The 24,918-nt window shown below is 36.0% G+C and overlaps 1 protein-coding gene, 2 long non-coding RNA genes and 1 other non-coding gene across 9 annotated transcripts; 2 read left to right on the forward strand and 2 right to left on the reverse strand.

The window, feature by feature from the left end:
- Nucleotides 1–1,977: 1,977 nt before the first annotated feature.
- Nucleotides 1,978–2,051, reverse strand: TRNAI-AAU (transfer RNA isoleucine (anticodon AAU)). The gene has a single exon. It is a non-coding gene; the product is annotated as a tRNA-Ile (tRNA).
- Nucleotides 2,052–2,397: 346 nt separating this feature from the next.
- Nucleotides 2,398–4,659, reverse strand: LOC111886787 (seipin-2). Its single transcript, XM_023883030.3, has 2 exons — nucleotides 3,335–4,659; nucleotides 2,398–2,940 (listed from the first exon to the last, which is right to left on the reverse strand). The coding sequence occupies exons 1-2, from the start codon at nucleotides 4,484–4,486 to the stop codon at nucleotides 2,464–2,466; spliced, it is 1,629 nt and encodes a 542-aa protein (XP_023738798.1). The 5' UTR covers nucleotides 4,487–4,659; the 3' UTR covers nucleotides 2,398–2,463.
- Nucleotides 4,660–10,229: 5,570 nt separating this feature from the next.
- On the forward strand, nucleotides 10,230–15,641 carry LOC111886840 (uncharacterized). Of its 6 annotated transcripts, none has more exons than XR_008231595.1 (3): nucleotides 10,343–13,616; nucleotides 13,685–15,001; nucleotides 15,132–15,641. It is a non-coding gene; the product is annotated as an uncharacterized LOC111886840 (long non-coding RNA). The 6 variants fall into 6 exon arrangements; XR_008231594.1 differs by having other exon boundaries at nucleotides 10,343–13,586; XR_008231592.1 differs by having other exon boundaries at nucleotides 10,343–10,836; nucleotides 11,108–15,001.
- A 578-nt stretch (nucleotides 15,642–16,219) lies between these two features.
- On the forward strand, nucleotides 16,220–17,337 carry LOC111886816 (uncharacterized). Its single transcript, XR_002848557.3, has 3 exons — nucleotides 16,220–16,358; nucleotides 16,592–16,730; nucleotides 16,824–17,337. It is a non-coding gene; the product is annotated as an uncharacterized LOC111886816 (long non-coding RNA).
- Nucleotides 17,338–24,918: the final 7,581 nt, after the last annotated feature.

A 24,918-nucleotide genomic window follows, 5' to 3' on the forward strand; every position in this document is an offset into this window, starting at 1 on the left:
CCTTTCTTTCCACCAACATTCCATTAACGATGGGTACTCCTCTGATGCTTCCTTGATTAACTGCTACGCTAACTTTAGGTACACCGATGTTGCCAACAAAGTGTTCGATAATATGCCTGAGAGAAATGTTGTTCTCCGGATTGCCATTATTGGGTGTTATGCTTTGATTGATGATGTTAAAGAAATTTCACAAATATTATCTAGAATGTTTGTTAGTGGATTGAACCATAAGAAATTTACACTTTGGTCCAGAAGGCGATCAAGAAAATAGAATTTGATTCGGGCAATCCAAAAGGTGATTTAACGGGGAAGAAGATAAGAAATTTACACTTTGGTCCCTAGAGTTTCATAAATGTGGCAATTTTGGCCGTGTTATTTAAACCATAGCTGATAAGGGACCAATTACGAAAGAAATTTAAATCATAGGGATCATTCTTGTAATTTAGATAACTAGTTAACGGATGAGTGGTTAAAAACTAACAATAATGACTTAATTGACATATACAGTAAAAATTAAATGACCTATTGTGCAAAAAACAAACAAACAAACAAACATAAATGGTCAAATCGAACAAACTCATAACTCTATTGTGTTATAGTAACATTATCCCTGATTGGTATCCAAACTATATCTAAATTGTTGAATCAAAATAATTTTATTTAAAATTTTATGTTTGTGGGGATGCAATATTGATGTTCCATCATGTTTCATTGACACAACAAATATGATATATTCGGTTTGAAAGTAGGCAAATAATTTTATTGGAAAATCGGTTGTAATTGTTATTTTGTTAGTTCAACCACTCTAGCAACTAAATTTCAACTGATTACCATGTTTGCTTAAAATATTGCATATTTTAGTCATGAAATAAAACATTATTTTGGGTTTCATATCAAAACAAATTCGTTACATTAATTAGGAAAAAGAGTAAACGAAGTACACATTTAATCCTCAATCTAGAAGTAAAAACTAAAAAGCATGAAGTTATTACTTTAGTTGGTTTGATTTTAGACTTGCATACACACATATACAGATTATAAACCCCATTACCAATATCGTGCAACATAGATTATAATTCAAACAAGATTCACAAATACACCGGGAGCATGTTTCAAAAACATTACAATGGAAGTTTGCAACGAAGAAGTTCAGATCAAACTTAAATGCTGCCTTGCCCTAAAAGTAGATTCTAATTCAATCATTGATCATTGCCAGTTGCACTAAAATCAGAAAACGGTGGTTACATTCACCGGGGATTAATAAATATAGTTCAGCGAATCTAATATCACAATAATTTGGGGCTTTGAAGGAAGAAAACGAGAAATCACGTAAATCAAGGTAGTAGTTGGAGATGAAAAGCACAGTAAATTACAGAACAACGAAACATGAACATTACAGAAATCTCGACAATCAGATCTCCAGATCCCTGTATTTGTGTCGAATCATGTAACAAAAACGTAATTATACTGAATCTAAGGAAGAGAGATGATTATTACTTTATTAGTATTACATTAGCAAGCGAATATATGAGAAGGCAAACGCGAAGATTCAGATTTAGAGAAGCAGGTGTCGTCAAGGACGTCGCTCTGGCACCATCGGCAATCGGTGTTTTTGGAACACAGAGATCTCGACACAATTTCTCCACACTCTTCTTGGATCTGCTTCTTCTTCTTGTGTAAAACGACACCGTATAAGGGTGTTGTTCCAAGTAGCAGGAAGATGATCAGAATAGGGACCAGATGCGAAGGCCTGAAAGGAGCAGTAGTAGCCATTTTTGGAGAGAAGCAGGGTTGAGATTTGATAGGGGTTATATGCTTATGCAACTCGAAGGACCAAACACGATTTAATCAGAACATTAGGGGGTAAAAAGAAATACCTCAAAATTCAGAAATTTAGATTGTAGAAGGACCAAGGAGAATTTAATCAAAACATGGGGGACTAAAAAGGAACAAAAAAATATAAATTTAATCAAAAAATGGCCCATGCAGGTCTCGAACCTGCGACCTTCGCGTTATTAGCACGACGCTCTAACCAGCTGAGCTAATAGGCCTTTTTGTTTATATTGTTCACACTTAAAAATAAATAGTAATTTTTTATGTTGATAATTAGTTTATCAAATCACTTTCACAATTTTTTAATTTTACATCTTTACCATGATCCTTGTTGTTTATACGCGAAATACAATTTACACATGTAATTCTGTAAACTTTCGTATCTTTTAAAAATTTTAATTACTCCTTAATAATAATAAAAACCCATGCTTTTTGTTCGTTCCTTTTGAAAAACATCATATGCATCTAACAGTTTCAACTTCCAAGGCAAAATGCTTTAGTTGTTGACAGAATTTAACACTAAAAAACCTATACAAAATTTTGGTAGATGTGAATTTATGAACATTATATTATAAAAAATTACAAACAAATTTGATTATATGACACCAAATAAAAAATAAGGTCCACAAGCTACTTCGGACTTACACGGGTGTTTCGCGATGAATAATTATTTACAGAAACACCCCTCGTCCACGGAGCAATAACAGGCGTACAACATAGAAGAATAAACAACTCTACAACAAACATCACAATACTAACCCACACATAAATCGTCCCTTTCCAATACCACAAAATCCGTTTAAAAAAAGGCGGTTGAGATTCAAGCTTCAATGAGGCTTCATAGATTTCCGGTACACCGGCACCACGTGTGAATTCGGCTCGTTGTTCCAATATTACCCTCAAACAAGAAGTGGGGTCGTTTCCTTCTGTGTATCCTCTAAATTTTATTTTTAGGGTTTGTGATTCTGATGAGTAGCCAGTGATGAGAGGTGCTAAGTTTAAAAAGGTTAAAATAAGTCGGATCGGTTGGCTTTTGAATTGGAGCATACATGGTTGTCTTGTGCTTGCTAGGCGGTTACCATTTTTAGAAAGAAAATCTATCCTCACCTTCGAGAAAAAAAAAAATAATAAATTTTGGGCCAAATGCAAAACATAACAATGTACTTTCATCTGCTTCTGTAAAAGGGTTATTCTTCTTTACATATCATGTCAGATGTAAATCAGGTAAAACAAAACTCTGACAAGGAACCTAATCCACATTCGAATTGGAACTCCCATACTGTATTATCCATTATACCTTCCGAAACCAATTGTTTTTATTTATAGCATTGTACTTTCAAAAAAAAAATCTTATTACGACATTATACTTAGAAAAAACTTACCCAATTATAGAAGTGAAAATTTGTTTGAATCTAAATTGCATTTCCATATAAACAAAATCAAGGAAAGTACTTTGCTATTTTGTAATAGGATGAAATGAATGTATGATTTTATTATATACCTGAAAGATTCCAAGATCTCGATTGTAGTAAGATTCGGGCAATGTTAAAGAAAGAGTAGCATGGACTTTGTGATAAAGAGGGATAACCCGTGATTCATCACTACACCCAGGCTCAATCAAATCAGTGCATTCAAGAAAAGAGGAATCTGGGCAAGACATTAGGGGTACAAAAGCCATGGGACTATCTTTTGTGTAATCAAAATGCAATTCTTGTGTTATTTGAATCGGTTCTTCCATTATGCACTTCAAGGTGATGCCAGAAACAAGAAACGCAAAAACTAATAAACTAATCAGAATGAATCCTACATAAACTGACCAGAAGAATCCCCACCCGAATCGACCACATAGCTTCCATGTAGATTCGTGTTTTTTAATCCACGTGATGATGGTCGATTTGAAGGAATTGCAACAGAGACTGAAGATTTTGGAGATGTTTCCTAGTATATAGTATTTTGCACGACTTGTGATCCTAAAGGGATCGAGAACGAACAAGTATGAATAGTAGATTAAGGATATGGGAAATGTGACTGAAGTGACTAACAGATTTAATTGAAACCCTATCATTTTGATCACTAATCCCGCTAAGGAATAAAGAAAATTCGAACCAGAAACGGGTGAATTTGCTGTAATGGATTCATCGTCGATTCTTTGATCATCATCACTAACACTCGTAATTGCAGAATAACCACTAGTAGTGTCTTCGTTTAACGACTTAAGATGACTGCTTGAACTCGAACGAAACCTAGTGGATTTCGATTTAGTTTTTGATTTCTCATTATCCTTCGTACTGGAGGAAATTTTGCAATCATTCCTGGGAGAAGTAGCGGAGTCATGAGAATTCAAATCTCCCAAACTGTCAGGTTTATTGAAGGAATAAAACGAGGAGATTTCTTTCAAACTCTGCTGGGAATCATCAAGTTGCGTGTGATTAAGGTCAGCGGAGGTTGAAGAAGATGGCGTTTCTTTTGATTGGATTGGACTGGCAACATTGATATTATTAAGGTCGGAGATTGATGAAGATTTGGCGATGAAAAGGGGGTTATCGGACTCAAAATTGTCCCAGGAATCGACAAAGAGGGATTCTTCGCAGAATTGAGTATCGGCGTCTTCGATGTTGTTGTTTATGGTCGATTTCGTGTTCTCCTGTTCCATTGTAATAAATCAAGAGCTGGAATATCGTGCTAGGGTTAGGGTTAGAAGAGGATACATTGGAGAAGAAAGAACGAAAGGAGTAACGGATTCTGGTACGATGTAGAAAATTATAAAAAGTTTGTCTCGAACTTCAGAAAAAACAAAAATAATAGTAATATGATATAATAATAATCTTGTTGTTTTCAAAGCCACTTCGACCTTTACAATCGAACAACACGTTTTGACTAAACTAGTAATAAAAAAGCTAATTCTATGTTTCTTTACCCACATGAATACTAGCATTATAGCTTCATGAATCACAAGCAGCCTTTGATGCCCACCAATCCTTAATTTACAGTCTAGCAAGTCTCGACATGAGCTATAAGAGCAATCCAATAATCACCACCATTTACACACTTGTAGCCATACTTCACTTGAGACTGGGCAACCCACAAAAATATAATCCAAGATTCTGGAGCCACGTTACACATTTTACACAAGTTTGTAGAGCTGATACCAAATTTGAAAAGATTGTCCATGGATGGAAGTTTGCCCTTACCAGCTCTCCAAGCAAGAATGTTTATCTTCCCTGGTACGAGTGGATTCCAGGTCCAATTTCCGTCGCTATAGGGAAGGATAATATTGTTAATATGGGATCTCAACGATGAAACAGTGAATAACCCAGAAGGGTCAAGTGACCAGGTCCATTTTTGTGAGTCGTCCACGTTTGACACTTGTTGGAAATGGTTCAAAAAAGACACCTGATCTTTATCTAGTGAGTTTTGGATATTGACAATTGTACCCCAACAACCATTTCGCCTTTTTGTTGCCGTCGGCCTAGACAAGCCACCATCAGGACCGTGTATGGACTTAATCACTACCGCCCAATTGCTGTCAGGAAAATTCTTCAATCTCCACCACCATTTCCCCAACAATGCTATATTTTGCGCCTTTAAACTACCGATTCCGAGCCCGCCTCTATCTTTTGCTGCAAGGATTTTGTCCCAAGCTATCCATGCCATTTTCCTTGTTTCCATGGAGCCACCCCAAAAGAACTTCATATGGATTTGTTCAACTGTTTTTATTACCTTCATGGGCGCCTTGTAAATCGAAAAATAGAAGGAGCCTAGACTGCTCAACACTGATTTGCATAGATTCAGACGCCCCCCAAAGGACAAAGTGGAAGCTTTCCATCTTGTGAGCCTCATCTAAAATCTTTCAATGATTTGTCTCCGATGTGTTGTTCTTGCCATAGAGACGCCTACAAGGAGGCCTAAATAAGTAAAAGGTAGAGAGCCAATTGAACAACTGAAACTGCGAGCCAACATCTCCAGCTCACAACTGTGAGTATCAAACCTGTACAGTTTACATTTGGACAAATTTATCTTCAAACCTGATGACAACTCGAAACATCTTAAAATTCTGATCAGGTTCTTTAAGTTCTCCGGTAACCAGATACCCATGAACACTACATCGTCTGCATACTGCAAGTGAGAAATGACTGGACCGTGACGGGGTAATTGTATTCCTTCGAAAACGCCATTCTCTTTTGTCGATTCCATTGCAATATGGAGGCCTTCGGCTGTAATGATAAATAGAAAAAAGGGATAAGGTATCGCCTTGCCTTGCCCCACGCTCAATACAAAATTCTGAAGTTGCTGAGCCATTGAGAAGCACTGACACCCTAGCTGACGATAAACATCCTTGAATCCATGTTCGCCATTTAGACCCAAAGTGCATTTGTTGCAGGATTGAGTCTAGATACCCCCAACTCAGACTATCGAAGGCCTTCTCAAAATCCACTTTAAAAGTGAAAGCTTTCCTTTTATTTTTCTTTATCTAGCTAATTATTTCGTTTAGTATGAGGGGCCCATCAAGAATGTGTCGAATCTTGATGTAAGTTGTCTGAGACTCACTAACTACTAGATGCACCACCTTTCTTAATCTCTCAGCTAGAACCTTTGATATTGTTTTGTACAAGCAGCCAATTAGACTTATGGGGTGAAAGTCATTAATTGTTATTGGATCTTGAACTTTAGGGATGAGGGTGATAAAGGATGAATTGTAGCCTTTATCAATATACCCGGTAGCTTCAAAGTGCTTCACTGCTAGATAGAAATCACCACCAATCACCCCCAATGTTGTTTTAGAAAGGAAAACGAAAATCCATCAGGGCCTGGTACCCTGTCCGAACCACATGCCTATATGGCCGCTTTAATTTCATCCAACGAGAAAGGATCCTCTAAATGCTTAGCCACCTGTGGGGGAAGCTTCTTAAACTTTGGGCTAATAAACTTAGGTCTTGATTTATATGGCTCAGCAAATCTTCTAGCGAAATGATTAAATACCACCTCTTTGATTGCAGCAGGGTCGCTTATCCAGAATCCACTATCCTTAATACCATTTATCCTCTGCATTCTTTGATGCTTATTTATCAGACCATGAAAAAAAAAGCATTATTTTCATCCCCCTCTATAGCCCATTTGGTTCGAGATTTTTGTTTTAAATCTTCATTGCGCCTAGATTCATTTTCCATGATTTTTTGGTAAGCATTTTGTCGATCTCTAAGGAGTTATTTGCTGATCTGGCCCGTCTCAGCCAAGAGATCTATACCATTGATCTTGCTCGTAAGTTCAACCTGCTCTCTTCAAAAATTTTCTATAGTCTCTTTCCTCCATGATTTGATATGTTCTTTTAGATTCCTTAGCTTACCTGCAACAAGGGATAGAGGAGATATATGCAGGCGAGAGTTGGAAGACCTGCTAAATGACCACCCGTTTCTAAGTACCCCCTCAAAACATGGTTCTTTCAACCAAGAATTAAAAAACTTGAATGGGGATGGACCGAAATCAAGCTGATTGGAGGATAAGAGTATTCAGTGATCAGAGTGCACTCTTGGCAATGTTGTGACACTAAGGTTTGGCCATGAATCGAAAACATTGGGTGAGACGAGGTATCTGTCGAGTTTGCTATGTTTATCACCAACTTTGCTCATGTAAGTAAATCTTCTACCCCCCATTTTAACTTCCAGCAGTCCACTAGAGTGTATAAAATTGTTGAAATGAAATGCACCATTATGGCAGAATACCGAACCTAGTCTTTCTTCAGGCGGTCGAACAACATTGAAATCACCAAAAACGAACCAACATAATTCACTATCTGAGTTTATGAGGCAACTTACTCCACAGAATCCTTTTCTTTGCTGGTTCTTGTGGAGCATAAACATTGACAAAGCAAACTTTTTTCCTAAGTCTAAGCCACGTACCCCTGATGACAAGAAAACCTTCCCCTTTAATAGAATCGGTGACATTGAATAAGGAAAGGTCCCATATGGAAGCAATTCCACCAGATAGTCCTATAGGATCAATGACCTCACATTGGAAACTTGGAGAACCCCAAATTTGTCTATCGAGCTTCCCTTTAACCTCTATGGATTTAGTTTCCTGCAGCCCAACAAAGAATGAACGATTTTGAATCAGAGAGTCTCTAAGCCAACAACTTTTTATTTTGCACCCAATTCCACGAATATTATTGGAGAAGATATTCATTGATCTACAATTGTCACGCCCCGGGTTTTAATCATCTTCTTCAGTTGTTCTGCTTGATTTCCAACCTGGAATCCAATTGATTCTCCTACCGCAATTGTTTTGGCAACTTCCAAGGATGTATCATTCGAGTCCATCGACTGTGTTTGCGAGAAATTTTGCTGCAAGGCACAAGTGGCCATGGACGGAAGCTCCTGCGATTTAGATGCGCCATTGGGGATATATGAAGGGAATTTAGATATGGGGGAGGAGACGTTGCGAGAATTCTGAATCACCGGGGAGGCTACTTTATTGTTTCCACTGGGCTTCTCTACGGTGAAGGATGAGTTTGAGTGGGAAGGGGCTTTATTTAGGTCCAACGAAGGATTGGGTTGAGGGGATTTAATCAAAAAAGGAGATTGGGCCCTCCTTATAAAATGGCCCAATGGAGATGACCTACCCGGATGACCATGCGACGGTACCGCTTCTCTTCAACATTCCCCAGAGTTTGACGCAGGAAGAGACTCCTCGACAACTGAGTCCAAGATTTGGGCATGCGACGCTTCCCCTACCCCATCATGTTTTCCAGACCGGTGTGACTTCACCGGAGAAGATTCCGGTGACCTAATGCCCTCTTCCGATTGGGCAGGAACATCACTATTGATACTCTCGTTTTCTCCGATGTCACCTTCATCCCACCACGACATCTTCTGGTAAAAGTCATTTAATGTAAGGACTGGACTAAGCTTTAGGGATTCAAAGATATCTTCCATGATAGTGATCTGCTAAGGCATTCCATCCACCGTAATTGTAATTGAGGAGCTAATGATACCAGGGTAGGATGTGAGGATTCCCACCCTCCCAAAAGCCAAATTTAGAGAATATGTACTACATTTGTCTGGGATAACCAGTGATCCCCAAGTATTCGCAATGGTGCTAAAAGCTTCTTCACACCATGCGTGTTGGGGCACTCCCTGAATCATGAGAGAAGCAATTTGTTCATTGAAGTTGAATTCCGCTGACCATTCAGAGAGATTTTTGAACCATGGTTGCCATATTTCTCTTCCATTGTTTAAGAAAATTTCCTTATCTTTTATATTATCAAACTCTAAAAGCATTTTAAGTCCCCCCCAAATATCTTAATTGAATCATTGGGCATCCTTCAACTTCCTGGAAAGCTTTTACATTCATAAGTGCTTGGAAGTTTTCTACTTCTCCCACCAAGGTGTTTTCCATGCATTCTATTGCTCCAGAATGAGATTCCATCTTTATGATTTTTCTTGGTGTTTTCGACCCTTCAATCCCTGTGATCCTTTTCCCTGATCCATCATTGACAGTTGGTGATGTTCCCCTAACAGCATCGTCGAAAGACTTAGCTTGTTTAAACTGTTGCATTGATGGAATTTCTTGTGTTACTGAGGGATTACTTCCTCGATTCTCATGCTTATTCCGGTCGAACCGCGCTACGTTGACATCTATCTTCTGGGCCCCAATGTAAATTACACTGAGTCTTTTTTCAAAGGAGGGAATTTCCTGGACACGAATGAATCTGACAAATCCAAAAAATTTCTTCAGTCGGTTTATCTTCTTAGCTATGTAGACATCCACAACAGTCCCATATCTGTTGAACATCCTCCATAGTGCCGCTTCGTTCCAATCAACAGGGAAATCCTTAAAATAGAATGTGACAACTTTCCTGTTGATGTTAAAATCTCTCTCGTACTTCTTCCTCCGATGAACTTGGCACCAGCCTTCGTTTTTCTCTCTCTCTCCATAGTTGGTAGAGCGTACATCAAGCGAGAGGACCTAATTTCACACAAGTATCCCTGATTCGTTCCGTATCTCGTCCAATGTGATTGGGTGCAGAGGTAAGAATCGGTTTGGTTTATGGGTTCATCGGTTTCTTCAAATTGGATTTTTCAGTTTGAAATTTTTTAAATCCAATTTGAAAACCAAACCAAATCAAATTTGAATTCTTCTAGACTAAGCTAAAAACAAAATTTGGTTTGGAAACCAATGAAACCGAATACTTTTATGAAAAAAATTCAACGTTGCGGTTTTTCAAACATAAATTACAAATTTTCAAACATAAAAATCTAAAGTATTTATGATTGGAATGTGAAATTGAAAACATAAAGTGAAATGTGCATGTGAATCGCGAACACGTTAGGGTTATGAGTCGTTAAAACTAAATAGTTAAAACCCTAAATTGGATCTAATAGCATCAGAATAAACCTCAATATACACGTGGGTATAAATGTGTATCTAGTCAAAGTCTATAGTTAATAGTCAATAGTCTTAGCGTATGTATAGGAGATTATATATCTTCCTTAGTTAGTATCCTCCTGTATATATACATGTACTCTATTTTTGTATCATACATACAATTTACAACATTATATGGTATTAGAGCTCATCTCTTGATACTCGATATTCTTGATTACTTGCTTCCATGGCTTTGAATACCTCCAATCTTCTTCATCTTGTTACCACCACCAATTCCTTTACCCTAAATTTCCAGATTCCAGCTATCAACATCAAGCTGGATCGCAACAACTATTCCTTCTGGCGTACAACGGTCATATCAGCGTTAGAAACCTTTGATCTGGAAGATTACGTCTTGAATCCCAAACCACCAACTAAAATTGTTGATGTTGCGGCTATTCCGGCAACTCCTGCCACCGCCACATCTCCGGCTGTCGCTGCTATACCAGCTACCACAATACCAAATCCAGAATATGCTGCTTGTAAAAAGAGAGATCGATTGGTTCTTTTGTGGTTCAAGTCGACACTATCAGACAATCCCTCCGCTCTAGTTGCCCGCTCACCCTCCTCTCGAATTGCGTGGTAGACACTTGAAAAACTCTTTCAAACCCAAACTAGGGCTTGTCGTTTACAACTCTAAACTCAGCTTCAAACCCTTACAAAAGGGTCAATGACAATGATTGAGTACATAGAATGGAAACGATCGATTTCTGATTCTTTGGCTGTCGACGATGAAGATCTAATTGGATATATTCTCAACGGCCTTGACTCCTCATACGGAGCATTTGTTACTGCTTTTATGATGAAATCAGAGGTATTAAATGTTGATTATCTTGTTGGCTTATTGTTACAGGAAGAAGCTCGATTAGAGCAAGAGCACCTCCGTCTTGCTTCTGTAACTCAGACATCAGTAGTCGCACTCAATGTAAATCGCTCAAATTCCCGTTCATCTTCTTCCTACAATGGCTCCAGTTCAGGATTATCCAATGTTGCTCGAGGCACATATTCACGGAAGAAGAAATCCATTTGCCATTTGTGTATGAAACCAGGGCACAAGGTACTGGCATCGTGGAAATCAGACTGACTTTCCATCACGCAAGCCAAACCCGAGGAATAACTAACGTCAAGCTCACTTGACATAGCATCATAGTCCCTCGACATTCATTGATCCTTCATGGTACTTTGACATTGGGGTGACTGATCATGTCTCTCTTGATATCTCAAAGCTTAACATTGCAGATGCGTACATTGGGAGTGACAAACTTCAAGTAGGCAATGGTAAAAATTTACATATTTCTCATGTTGGATCTTCTTCTTTGCCTAATCTCAAATTACCAAATGTGCTAATTGTTCCTGCACTCACTAAAAATCTTCTTAGTGTGTCCAAACTAACTGATGATAATGATGTTTACATAGAGTTTTGGCCTAAATCTTGTTCTGTTAAGACATTTAAGTGCAAAACACCGCTCCAAGGGGATAAAAAGGAAGGTTTATATCGATTACCATGTCGCATTTTCCGTTCTTGACCAAAAGCTCTCAATAACATTCGAGTCTCTCTCAATGGATGGCATAAGAGGGTGGCTCACCCACACGAACAACTTCTTCGTCGTTTAGTTTCTATTTTTAATCTTCCTGTTTCAACTAATAACTTTCCTAATGTTTGTGACTCTTGTCAATTAGGAAAAAGTCATAGGTTGCATCTTCCAATTTCACATGTAACCTCTTTAAAACCTTTTGAATTGGTTTACTCTGATGTTTGGGGGCCCGCTCCAGTTTTCTCAATGAACGTCAATCGATATTTTGTTTTGTTTATGGATGATTGTTCTAAATTTATATGAGTTTATTTCCTTTCCCACAAATCACAAGTTTACTCAACCTTTTTACAATTTCGCAAAATGGTCAAAACTCAGTTTTAATGTGATATAAAAAGCCTACAAAGTGACTGGGGAAGAGAGTATCGTAATGTTTCTACCTTCCTCAAGTCTCATGGTATCATGCATTGAGTCTCTTGCCCTTATATACAAGAACAAAATAGGGCCATTGAAAAGACGGAATCGAATCATTGTGGAAAAACGTCTCACCTTGTTAGCACAATCCTTTATTCCTCATGTTTTTTTGGGAACATGCTTTCAAAACTGCCACTTATCTAAACAATACTATTACCCCTATTTTAAACTACGAGTCCCCATACCAACGCTTGTATAAAAAAATTCCAGATTATGCTTTTTTTAAAATGTTTGGTTGCTTGTGCTATCTGTATTTACATCTTTAAATTCCTCACAAAATATATTTTCTTTCTAAACCGTGCATTTTTTTAGGATATAGTGCTTCCCACAAAGGGTACATCTGTTATCATCCACCAACATCAAAAATATACATCTACATACATGTAATTTTTGATGAAGTTGTATTTCCATACGTGCCTTCATCGCCTACTCAAACTAAGGCCACTTCTTTTAATACGAACTCTTTGCCAAATATTGTTGCTCACATACCAAGCCCACATCCTGCAATTAACACTGGCCCATCTACACATCCACCTATATCTTCTCCTTCTACTTCTCTCGAAAGCCCAATCATCCAAAGCCCACATCCTAACTCATCCCAAAACCCTATCACTCCAACCAACCAGACATCAATGACTTCAGTTGTTCCTTCTCCTTCCGCTATTCTTTCTACTATCTCTTCTCCAACTCGTGCCATACCATCCTTTTTCCGTCCTTCTGATACAACTCAGCATCCCATGGTTACTAGGGCCCGTACAAATTCGCTTAAACCTAAGATGTTTCATACCGCTATTTCATCCCCCTATGCCATCGAACCTTCTAATTTTTCTCAAGCAATTAAGCATAAATGATGACACGATGTGATGAAAGTAGAGTATGAGGCTCTCATGAAAAATCATACTTGGTCCATTGTTGAATGTCCCACTAATTCTAATGTTGTTGGTTGTAAGTGGATCTACAAAGTACAGAAAAATTCTAATGGGACAATTGCAAAACACGAGGCACGACTAGTGGCACAAGGTTAGGTTTCAGTCAAGAGGCAGGGCTTGATTTCTTTGACACATTCAACCCTGTTATCAAACCTACAACAATCAGACTAGTTCTCTCTATTGCCCTTTCTAGCGGCTGGAGAATTCGGCAAATAGACATCAACAATGCATTCTTAAATGGGGACTTATTTGAAGAGGTGTACATGAAGCAACCAAAAGGTTGTGAAGATCAATCTCGACCTAATCACGTGTGTCGCTTACACAAGGTTTTGTACGGCCTTAAACAAGCTCCAAGTGCTTGGTTCAATAAGCTCAAAAGCTATTTAGTCACACAGAGGTTTCGAGCATGTCAATCAGATACCTATATGTTTGTTCATATTACACCAAAATCTACTATATATGTCTTAGTATATGTTGATGACCTAATTGTTACAGGTACTGATGATGTCAAACTAAACCAGTTCATCACTGATTTAAATCAGATGTTCTCTCTCAAGGATCTTGGCGATTTGAACGTCTTTCTTGGCTTACAGATTCAAAAGTCAAAATCCGGTCTTACCCTCTCCCAACAGTCCTACATTAAACATATTCTCAATCGCTGCAATATGTCTCTGTCATCTCTAATATCTACTCCTGTTGATCCATATAAATGTCTTACTAAAGTTGGAGATCTTTTTCATGATCCTAAACTTTATCGCCAAACTGTTGGTTCTCTATAGTATGCTACTATTACAAGAACGGATATCGCCTACTCTGTGAATCGTGTTTGTCAATTCATGCACTGTCCGACAAATAATCACTGTTAAGCAGTAAAGCGAATTCTACGCTATCTAAATGGGACAATTCATTACTGTTTGCATTTTTCCCCAACCAATGCAAAAGGACTTGATGTGTTTTCTGATTCTGGGTGGAATCCTGACCTTGATGACAACCGATCTCAATATGGCTTTGCTATTTTCCACGGTTCCAATATCATAAGCTAGAGCTCTCACAAACAACGTGTTGTTGCCCGCTCCAGCATAGAGGTTGAATACAAATCCTTGGCCTACACTACAACAGAATTAATGTGGCTAAAGCAACTCATCACAAACCTTCATGTACCTATTACAACACCTCAATATACATGCGTGTATAAATGTGTATCTAGTCAAAGTATATAGTCAATAATCAATAGTCTTAGCGTATGTATAGGAGAGTATTTCTATTCCTCAATTAGTATCCACCTATATATATATATATATATATATATATATATATATATATATATATATACACACACACACACACACACTCTCTCTATTTTTGTATCATACATACAGTTTACAACATTATAGGATTAAGGGCTAAAATGTATTTTACTTTATATTAATTCCTTGATATTTTTATTTAATATATAAAATATAAATATAAGTTTTAATTAATTAATTAATGCAATTTAAATTTTCGGTTCTTGGCCTAAAGTTTATGAGACCAAAACTCAAACCAAAAACCAAATTCAAAATTCGGATTGAATATGGTTTGGTTTGAAATCGATCTCTGTTGGATTTGGTTTTCGAGTTTTTTGATTCCGGACTAAATAATTCCCAACACTAATTGGGTGGATGTGTGTTTTTGATTTTTATGTAAATGACCATATACGATAAGGGTGAAGGGGGATTGCTAGGCAAACTACCCCTGGGGTGAAACTCGAAGGGAAAATGGTTCAATCGATGGAAAAGATGGCGAAGAGGCGTCGGTCTCCAGCGATTTCAGGTACATGGACAGAGGTCTGCTCCGACAGCTTTCTGTTCTTCTTCTTCTGGTTCGCTAATCCAACAAATAATGGGAAATAATGGCAACACAAGATTGAAATTGGGAAGTGTTTGGTTTTTTTGTTTGTCAGGAAAGGAGAATGACAAATGAGGCTATGATTGTGGCTAACAGGTAACCTTCTTGATTCCTTCATTTTTTTTTCTTTTGTTTTTCTTGACATAATCGATATACCTAAGTGGTTGTTTGAGGTTTGGTTTCTGATGGAAAACTGCAAGGGAGATGGAGGTATTTGTAGTGTAGTGTTAGAGTATTCTAACAAGTCGAAGAAGAAGTGCACGCAACCTGTTCAATTTGATGTGCAGCAACAAGGAAGAAGAAGAGAGAAGTGATGTTGGTAATTGACAGCTTACAATGACAAAGGAAACACAGGAAACACGTTTCCTTTGTGTGGATTTGTTAAAAAAAGATTTGTTTATTTTGTGTGCAGTTTGGGTTTATGTGTGGTTTTGGTTTGTAAGAAGTAATGGTTGTCTAATTCTTTTTCTTTCTATTTGGTAGTTTAAAGAAATGAATTTGGGGGTATATTGATGTATATTCATGTAATATACATATATGTATTTATTTAGGAACTTATAAACAATTTCCTTATATATATATATATATATATATATATATATATATATATATATATATATATATATATATATATAGAGAGAGAGAGAGAGAGAGAGAGAGAGAGAGAGAGAGAGAGCTAGATTCAGGTATTCTAACTAATTATTGTGTGAATGTAGCGATGGATGTGAACCAAACCAAATTTAAAATAAAAATAAATAATTAAATAAATAAATAAGGGTAAATAGGTAACCTGATAATTAGTTTCCACAAATAATATCCTATAATTATGGTAACCATTGATTTCATCTACGTAGGTTTTCTCCATCCATCGTCGGCTTTTTAAATTTGATTTGAAGACCACATCAGAAATCGATCCTAACACCATACTAATGAGGTTGAAGGGCACATCCGACAGCCCCCAACCATTAGAGCATCACTATCACATCTCCGTGAAACCCCAACGTACAATCCATTGACGCCATCAACGACTACAACCTCTGAAGCCTGTACAATTTCATTCATCGAGTCAGCATGGATTCGGTCTTCTTTGAAGCCTTTGATCGCCTAAATTTAAAAGAGGGGGGGGGGGGGGGGGGTAACGACAAATATGTTTCTGACTAGGGTTTGTTTCCCTCTTTTTGTACTCGACGACAGTAAGACGGAACAAAACGCACACCTAAGACCTCCTAATCTCACTGGCTCCTTCTTCGTCTCTCCAATCGGCACCTGTATGGTTTTGTAGGTACGTTGTTCTGAGTCGACTCTTCTGTTGTTCCTATGCCTTCAAATATTTCTCTGCTAAATGATGAGTTTGTTTGCCCTAGGCCTATTATGAAAGGTAAATTTCTCTCCACTTACGATTTATATTACCATGGATGAAAACAATTATGATCAAATTCATTTGTTTGTTTATTTGTAAAAACTTTCTACTTTGACTTGGAAGAAGTTAAATTTCAATGTCTACCATTTGGTTAGGCTTTGGTGATGCTGTATGTGCTTCCATTTCGCCAGATCAACAAATCCTTGATGTTGACACCGGAATAGGTGTCATAGAGTTGTATGAAATTAGCGAACCCATTACACTTATTCGTTATGTTTCCTTACATGATTGGGGGTAAGTTTGTAAATTGTAATTATATCATGGAATTCATTTTTGAAGTTTGTACTTTGTAATGAATGATTGTTTTACCCACGTTTGTTTTTGTAGATATTCAATGGATGATACTGGTGCGGTTAGTTCTTTTTCATGAACACCCAATAGTTCTACTTTTGCAGATGGATGGAAATTAAGAGGGCTTACCGTTTGGTCTATCTCTTGTTTTCGTTTGATGTCTATAATCCGTCGAATTGGTTTAAATTTTGTGTCATCTCCAGGGGTAAAGCAAAACCCAGATGGAAATTATGAACCTTTAATGAGTGGGACCTCATCTATGTAGTGGGATGAATATGGTTATAAACTTTATGTTGTTAAAGAAGACTCTTCAGAGAGAATACTTGCGTTTTCTTTTGGGAAATGTTGCCTTAACAGAGTGGTTTCGGGTAAAACCCATGTTAGACAAGTTATCTATGGTGAAAAAATGTATGAGAGAGACTGAAAGGTGGATATTTTTCCAACAGAATGCATACGGTAATTGAATCTTGAATTCCAATTCTGTCGTAATGAAATCACGAATTTCATTTATGTTGGAATGGAATATGGATATTTTTTCACTGATTTATGCATGTTCTACAATTCTTGGTTATTGGTTTTTGTGTAATTCACAAGTTTTCATATTTTTCCAAAAGAATTTAGTTTTTTATTTTTATTTGCTAATGCATTATTGGATTCTAAACTACAATTGAATTTGTTTTCACAGAAGTTAATGCTTGAAGAACATACCACAATATTGAAAGTGATTTTTAGCAACATTATTCTTTTAGAATGTATTTGTATCTTTGTTAGAGTTTGATGTTTTTTTTCCTGATTTGAAAGTGTTTTTAGTTTTATTCTTTAAAAATAAATGTAATTCTTAGCAATTGTTAACCGTATTCTATAAGAATTAATGTGATTTTTGTTTTTATTCTTTAATTGATGGTTCAAGAATTTGTTATTCTACAAAAAGTTTTTAAAGTCATGATAAAAAAAATAGGTTCAAGAATATTTTTATTATTTTATGATTCAAGAATAATTTTATTTTTGAATATACTCATAAACATATTCTGTCAGCATATCCAAATTAAAAGAATTATAATTCGTAAAATCGGATTTTTAAAATTAATAGAATATATGATCCCTTAAAATATGCAATTTTCTTTTATTAAATATATATTAATTGACTAAAATACCCTTGTAATTAAATTAGATGGTATTGTTTAATTATATTAAATTCAATAATATTTATTAACCATTTTCTAAAAATAACTAAAATGATTGGTCCACAATCATTCTTAAATCCACACAATAATTAGTTAGAATACAATAACCTAAGCATATATATATATATATATATATATATATATATATATATATATATATATATATATATATATATATATATATTTAAACTCATATGTTAGGAAATGTAAAATTGTTAATTTGTTAACCTTTGTCACTAAATTTTAAATTTGACACATATTAATATATGTTTATGAGATATATAAAGAATTGAAGATTTATACATAACAAGTGTCCAAATTTGTCATAATCCATATTTGGAAGCAAAAAATCATCTGACATCATATAATAATTGAAATAAACTTATTTATTTCACATGTACTAAAACTAAAAGAGTCAGATTATCACGAGATTCACAGTGAATTGGTCGGTTATAATTTTTGCCCTAAATTCTGGGATGTCACACGCGGGGAGTACCTCGGCATACGTTGGGCATACTGATCAGGATAGTCACGAGTGCTCTATTGAGTATGCTGGGCGTACTCAAATCAGACCAAAACCCTATTTTAGGATCTTGCACCCTATTTAAGCTCCTTATCTCATAACCTAACCCTAATATCTTTAACCTCCATCCCTCTAAACCCTAGAAATCGATCCTTAGCCCCCATTTTAATGATTCTTGAGTTTCAAAGTAATTTATGTGTGTTTTTGGTGCTTAACGAGGAAGAATGAACTTCTTGAAGAGTCATTGCTTGACTTGGAGCTTTTGGATCCAGACTTTGCTCACCTAGTTCTAACTTTTGGAGGTATAAAGTCTCAACCTTGACAACTCTTTCTTGTAGATCTAAATAGGTGATACTTTGTTTTGATTTTGGTCCCTTTGTGGTGGTTCTTGTGAGTAGAAGTTACTCCCAAACCTTTGAGCTTCATATTTGGCCATTGTTGGGGTTATGGAGTCATAAAGTTTGGATCTTGATGATTATAAACATTCCATGCAAGATTTGGCACTCTTTTGGTGAAGCTTGGGAGTTATTGTTTTGATTTGGGTCCCATTAAGTCATGCTAAGTCATAAAGTCATGAACTTTATGACTTAAGAAGTCCCTTTGATTCAGATCTATAAGTTTGGACTAAGGTCTTAAGGTATTAAGAAGTTTTTTTGGACATTTTGGAGTGATTTTTACCTTTGGAGTTCATATTTGGTGTTGGGCTTCATTAAGCCATGCAAAGGCTTAAAGCCTTCGACTTTATGGATCAAGTCACTTATATTTAGCTATTTCGAGGTTTTAGACGTCTTGGCTTAATGGATTAAGAGCTAGAATTGTGAGTTGGTCAAACAGGAGGAGTATGTTGGGTGTACAAGCCTGTACGCGCAACATACAAGCTCTTAAGCCAGTACGCTTAACGTACAAGATGAGTACACCCCACTTACTTAGTAGAGTGGGATTTTGGAATTGGGGCTTCGGTTTGGGCCATCTTTTGGGCTTTGTTGTTTTGGGCACTGTTGGGCCATCAGGTTTTGGGTTGATATTTATTTGTGAAGGCCCACTATGGATTTGTGCCCAGTTTGAAAATTTGGGCCATGGATTGGGCCTTGGGTATTTTTTGATTTTTGGGCCTTATGGATTATTAGGTTTGGGCCTAAGTCTTGGTCTAAAAGTAGGTGACGGGTAAATTGGTCATTTACCCTAGTAATGGAGTTATGGGTATGGATTGGGACCCAAATGTTGATTGGGTGTTGTTTTGATAGTTCAGGGATCTGTCAACCAACAATTACAGATCGTCTGTGTGTTTCGGCAGTGTGAGGTAAGTCTTCTCGCTGGGTTTAGCGGGTCAAAGGCACCAATGACAGCCCATGGTTTTTATGTTAAGATTCTAGATGTTTGTTCGACTCTTACACGTGTTATTTGATGATATGCTTACCAAGCAATTCCCGATGCCAGACAGGGCCTGATGAGGATATCATATGCTAGTTATCAGTATGTGTTTTTATGATTACCGAACGAGGCCCGATGTCGGGCGGGGTTCGATGACTATATGGGATGCTATAGTCTTTGTGATTATTGCATGTGCTAGCCAGGTTATATGTTTATATGATTATATGGTTAGATGATTATGTGTGTATCGGGCGGGGCCCAATGTTATTCGGGGCCTGGTGATTGATAGATCTGTAATCCAAGCAAGGCTTGATGCCGGGTGGGGCCCGAGGCCATGTGGGACTCGAGATCGCGCGAGGCACGATGGAGGGCGGGGGCCCAGTATGTGATTTATGTATGTGTGGTATGTGGTATCTTGGGAAACTTACTAAGCTTTGTGATTACGGTTTTTAGTTTATGTGCTTTGGTTTTCAAATGGAAGAGTTGAAGATGATTGTAGAGCACACACCACATGTATCTGCATTCTGTGAATTACTCTGATTTAATGATGTTTTGTTAAATCTTGACTTTCTTGGTTTGATGGAGATCTTATGTATTAACGATTTATTAATCTAAAATGAAAAATTTTATGTCATTATTTTTGGGACATTACACAAGTGGCCGAAAATATAGGGTATCAACCATATTTATAGTGTAGTCAGGAAACCCTAAATAAGTCCAAATCCAAGATTATCTTAAACCGGGTAATTATCCATTTTCCTGATTATCCATTTAAGACTGTTCTAGAAACCCTAAGGCACTAGAAAAACCGTCCACAACCTATGGAGGGTTCTAGATTGCCTCTTGCTCAACTATTGCACAATTACAACTCAATCCCTACATTTTTAATTAATTCTTTTAATCCCAAAATTAATTCTAATTAATTTCTAATTAAATATTAATTAAATATTACCATTTATAATTAATATATTATTCTCATAATATATTAATAAATTATTTATTTCAATTTATTAATCAAATAATAAATCTACCTCTTTCTCCATAATCATCCTATCTAGTTGCAAATTTTGAGGGCAACCCAAAATGACTATGCTACTGTCAATTCAAGTATATACCGATTATAGTTATGAGATTAGACATCTAATCCAATAGGAGAATCTTTGGAACCGAAGAAAACAACTTAATTCATTAAGTTGTTGAAAACCCAGTAGCCATGATGTGGAAAAGGTCACCACGACGTGGCGGCTGGGTTGGTCACGACAATTTTTTTGTATCGACACCACGATGTAGTCAAGGATGACCACGACGTGGCGGTCCGTCTGTTGACTTTTGGTTTAACCAGTTTTAACCAATGGTATTTTGGGCATTTTATTAATTTGGGCCATGATTTGAATAATAGGTGTCGGGTAGAGCCGATATTCGGAGCAGGGATTGTTTAGCTTTTGCTCGGACTGAGATGTGAGATTTCCTCACTGTACTTGTAGGTCGAAGGCACCAATGTCGGTCCACTAGATTGTGTATCCTGGTTCAGAGGATGTTAATATATTATAGTGATATGTAGATCGGTATCCAGGTATATATGATGTAGTATGCAACAGTGGTATGTGAGTTTGATAACTGATTATATGCTTATTTATTGCTGGATATATGTTATATCTTATGTATATGTCGACATAGTATGGTTGGGTTGAGGTAGTAATGCTTTGTGCGATAGCCAACAAACCCGGGAGCAAGCCAACCATAAGTTGTGGGCCCTGAGGGCAAGCCAAAGTTAAGATGTGGGCTCGAGAGCAAGCCACATATGAGCTGTAGACCCGATAAGCAAGCCAGACTCATACTGTGGGCTTAGGGGTAATATAGTCTTTTTGCTCTGGACCCAATATATGCTGTTATATGTTTTGTGGTACTTTGGGGGAGCTTATTAAGCTTTGACTTACAGTTTCAGTTTATTGTTTCAGGTACTTCAGATGACCGTGGAAAGGCGAAGACGTGATCATGCACATCTTTCTATTTTTATGTTATTGAGTCTTAAGAAAACTCTGATTTCGGATAATACTTTTGAAACAATGGATTTGTAAAAACTTATAGATGAAATGAGTTAGTTTTGAAAAGTTTAAATTTTATGATTTTTGGAGTGTTACAATTTTTTCTAAGTAACATTTCTCAATTTAAAGTAACTCCTTGCTCTAGTTCTCATACTCGCCTCATATCATTTTATATCTTCCAAAGTGATACGTGGTCAAGAAAAATAAGTATTATAGACAATGACAAAGCTATGACGATGGTGACTAATAATGACTGTTCATCAGAGAAGAAGCCGACGACAAATTAATAGAGAGAGGACTGTGGATCAGAGGCTGCCCGACAAAGAATGTGTCATCGGAGAGACAGGTAGCAACAACATCGGAAGAGGCTGAATTAGAAAAGGGATCCAAAGAAAAAGGCCATCTGAGGAGAGGAGAAGGACCATTCGAGGAGGAGACAAAAAGCTCAGAGGCAAGAGCCGTCCAAGGAGGAGGCAGAAGCAGACAAGATAGTAGAAGAAACAGAGGAAGGAGCTTTGATTTGGTGTCAACAGTTGTGTTATTGTTTAGGAGAAGAAAGAATAAAATGAAAAATAATGAAAGTAATGAAGACACCTACGACAACTATCATAGATTGTCACCATAGGTGAAGGACGGTGACTGTGGATTGTAGACAACAATAGAGTTTTAACTTAGAGTTTTGATACCATATTATTTATAAAATGCTTTGATATTGCTTGATCATAATTGATATTTAATCTACTCTAATAAATGAATGTTTTTTTTTTGCCACATGTCCCTTTCTCCTTCATTTGGACAAATGACATTTTTCTAAAAATTTTAAATTTTTTATTTTCTACTTGTCATTTTATGTATTTTTCATTTTATTAAATTAAAATTTCATATTTAATATATAAGGTAATATATATGTAAGGTATTTATTAGAAATGGTTTATATATGTAATGTATCTGATACATTAAAGACTCATTAATTTTAATAATTGAAAAAATTTCTCATTTTTCTTATAAGTTCAAACTTTTCAAATTGTTAAAATTTTATATTTAATTTTTTAAAATAAACTAATGTAATACATGAGTTTCACACCTAGTATCATATAAATAAGAATGCAAAATGGCTCTTGGCCTAACCTAAATCGTAATGGGTATTAGCTTAACCTTAATCACTTACACTTTTAATGACTTTTTATATTATGAGTTACTATGATCTCTATTAATAATAGATTTATACATTCAAGAATCATATGCATCCATTGATTATTTTAGATGGTGTCGATTTAAAAGAACAATAACATAGACACCATGTTTATTGCATGATACAAACCCATGAAGTGATACACGATCTCGACAGTAGACTAATTTTCATGATTTCTTTTTCCATTATGCATGTTGCCACGTTTTCCTTTTCTTAGAAATGTCATGCTAGCTATTTCCTTCCAGTAACTTTGCACGTCTTCAATTCCTAGTTAGTTGCAATCTTTTCTTTAAATACCTTGTAATTTGCATTGAAGAATATAGCAGAAAATTGTCTCAATTATCAGTTGTTTAGTTGTTTATTTAGCTAGTATCTTCTATCTCCTATATCTATTTCTACAGGGGACTCGCCATCCATAATTTGGCTGTATCATTGCTATGGTCAATAATAACAAAAATACCCCTTTTAGCTTTCGGAACGGGGAAGACGGGACCATGGGGACGTTCAGACAATGTTTTTTATGAAATTGATAGGATGCATAAGTCATACATACTGATATGCGAAAGAAAGGGCGTATAACAATTGACTGGAACTTGTGTCAACCCTCTTAACAAGCTTACATATCAAGTGGTTTTGATATTAATTTCCAGGCCGGTGCAATGTACTATAAAACGTAACAAAAAGTCAAATTAGTCATCAAGGCAAAACCACGTTGAATTATTTTTCACACACGTCGTATAGCAATTGGCCGTAACTCGTGTCAACCATGCCAAAATCATTATTTTGTTTTTGCACTCCCTATTGTTGACTTAGTTTTCAAAAATACCCCCCTAAGTTGAAATTGTCTGAAATAAACCACAAACGTTACGGCTGTTGATAAAAACACTTGTGACTATGATAAATCTACCAAAACCTTTTAAACTTACCCTTTTTTTTCCTATCAGTTGCGGAAGTTAGTATATATTCTATTTATTCATTATTATACACATTCGTTTAGGAATACAATGGTTAATGGGCTTGTAACATCTTATTCTTAATTTTGAATACACATTGATATCTTCAAAAATAAATATTATAATGGAAATGTTAAGTATTACTAGTGTTAGTTGTATACTTGACAATTTGATAAACAAAAAGACTGATGAAGCATTAATAAAATACATGTTTTTGTGTATGAGTTTTGAAAATTTGTGTTTCATGTCTATCCGTATAGACACATATTTTAGGTTTGTGTTTTTTGTCTTACATGTGCCACACACAAATATATCTGTTTAAACATATATAATAAACATATAAAATTCATGTGATACAAACCCATATACGTCACGACTAAAATCAATATTTTAAGTTTCTAAAGAAACAAATATCAACTGTCAATCTTACATTTCAATCTAAAATTTTCAACTTTGTCAATATCTTCTATTGCTCGTTAACGCTTATAGAGTTATAGGCATATAAAGTTATAGGTATGCTTTATACTTACAAAATTGGCGTGTTGATTTTTTGTTTCATTTAAGTATTTAATGGAGTTGTATATTTGTAATGAAAGAAAAAAAATCTTAATGGCGACTAATAGGGTGAAAGATTTTTTTTTATTTTTATTTATTTATTTATTTATTTGTAGTTTTTGTTTAAAATTTGAATATAAGGATATTTCTATGGTAATATTTATTTAAAATTTTTAAAATACAATAGTATATAAGTTAGTGTACAATGATTTTATATAGATTCATTCAAATCCATGTTTTCATAATACACGGTTAAAAACATGTTTTGTTCCATTCTTATTACTTGTTTTACGGTTTAATTTTGGTAA

This window comes from Lactuca sativa, chromosome 4 (genome assembly GCF_002870075.4).
Source record: "Lactuca sativa cultivar Salinas chromosome 4, Lsat_Salinas_v11, whole genome shotgun sequence".
Taxonomy (NCBI): domain Eukaryota; kingdom Viridiplantae; phylum Streptophyta; class Magnoliopsida; order Asterales; family Asteraceae; genus Lactuca; species Lactuca sativa.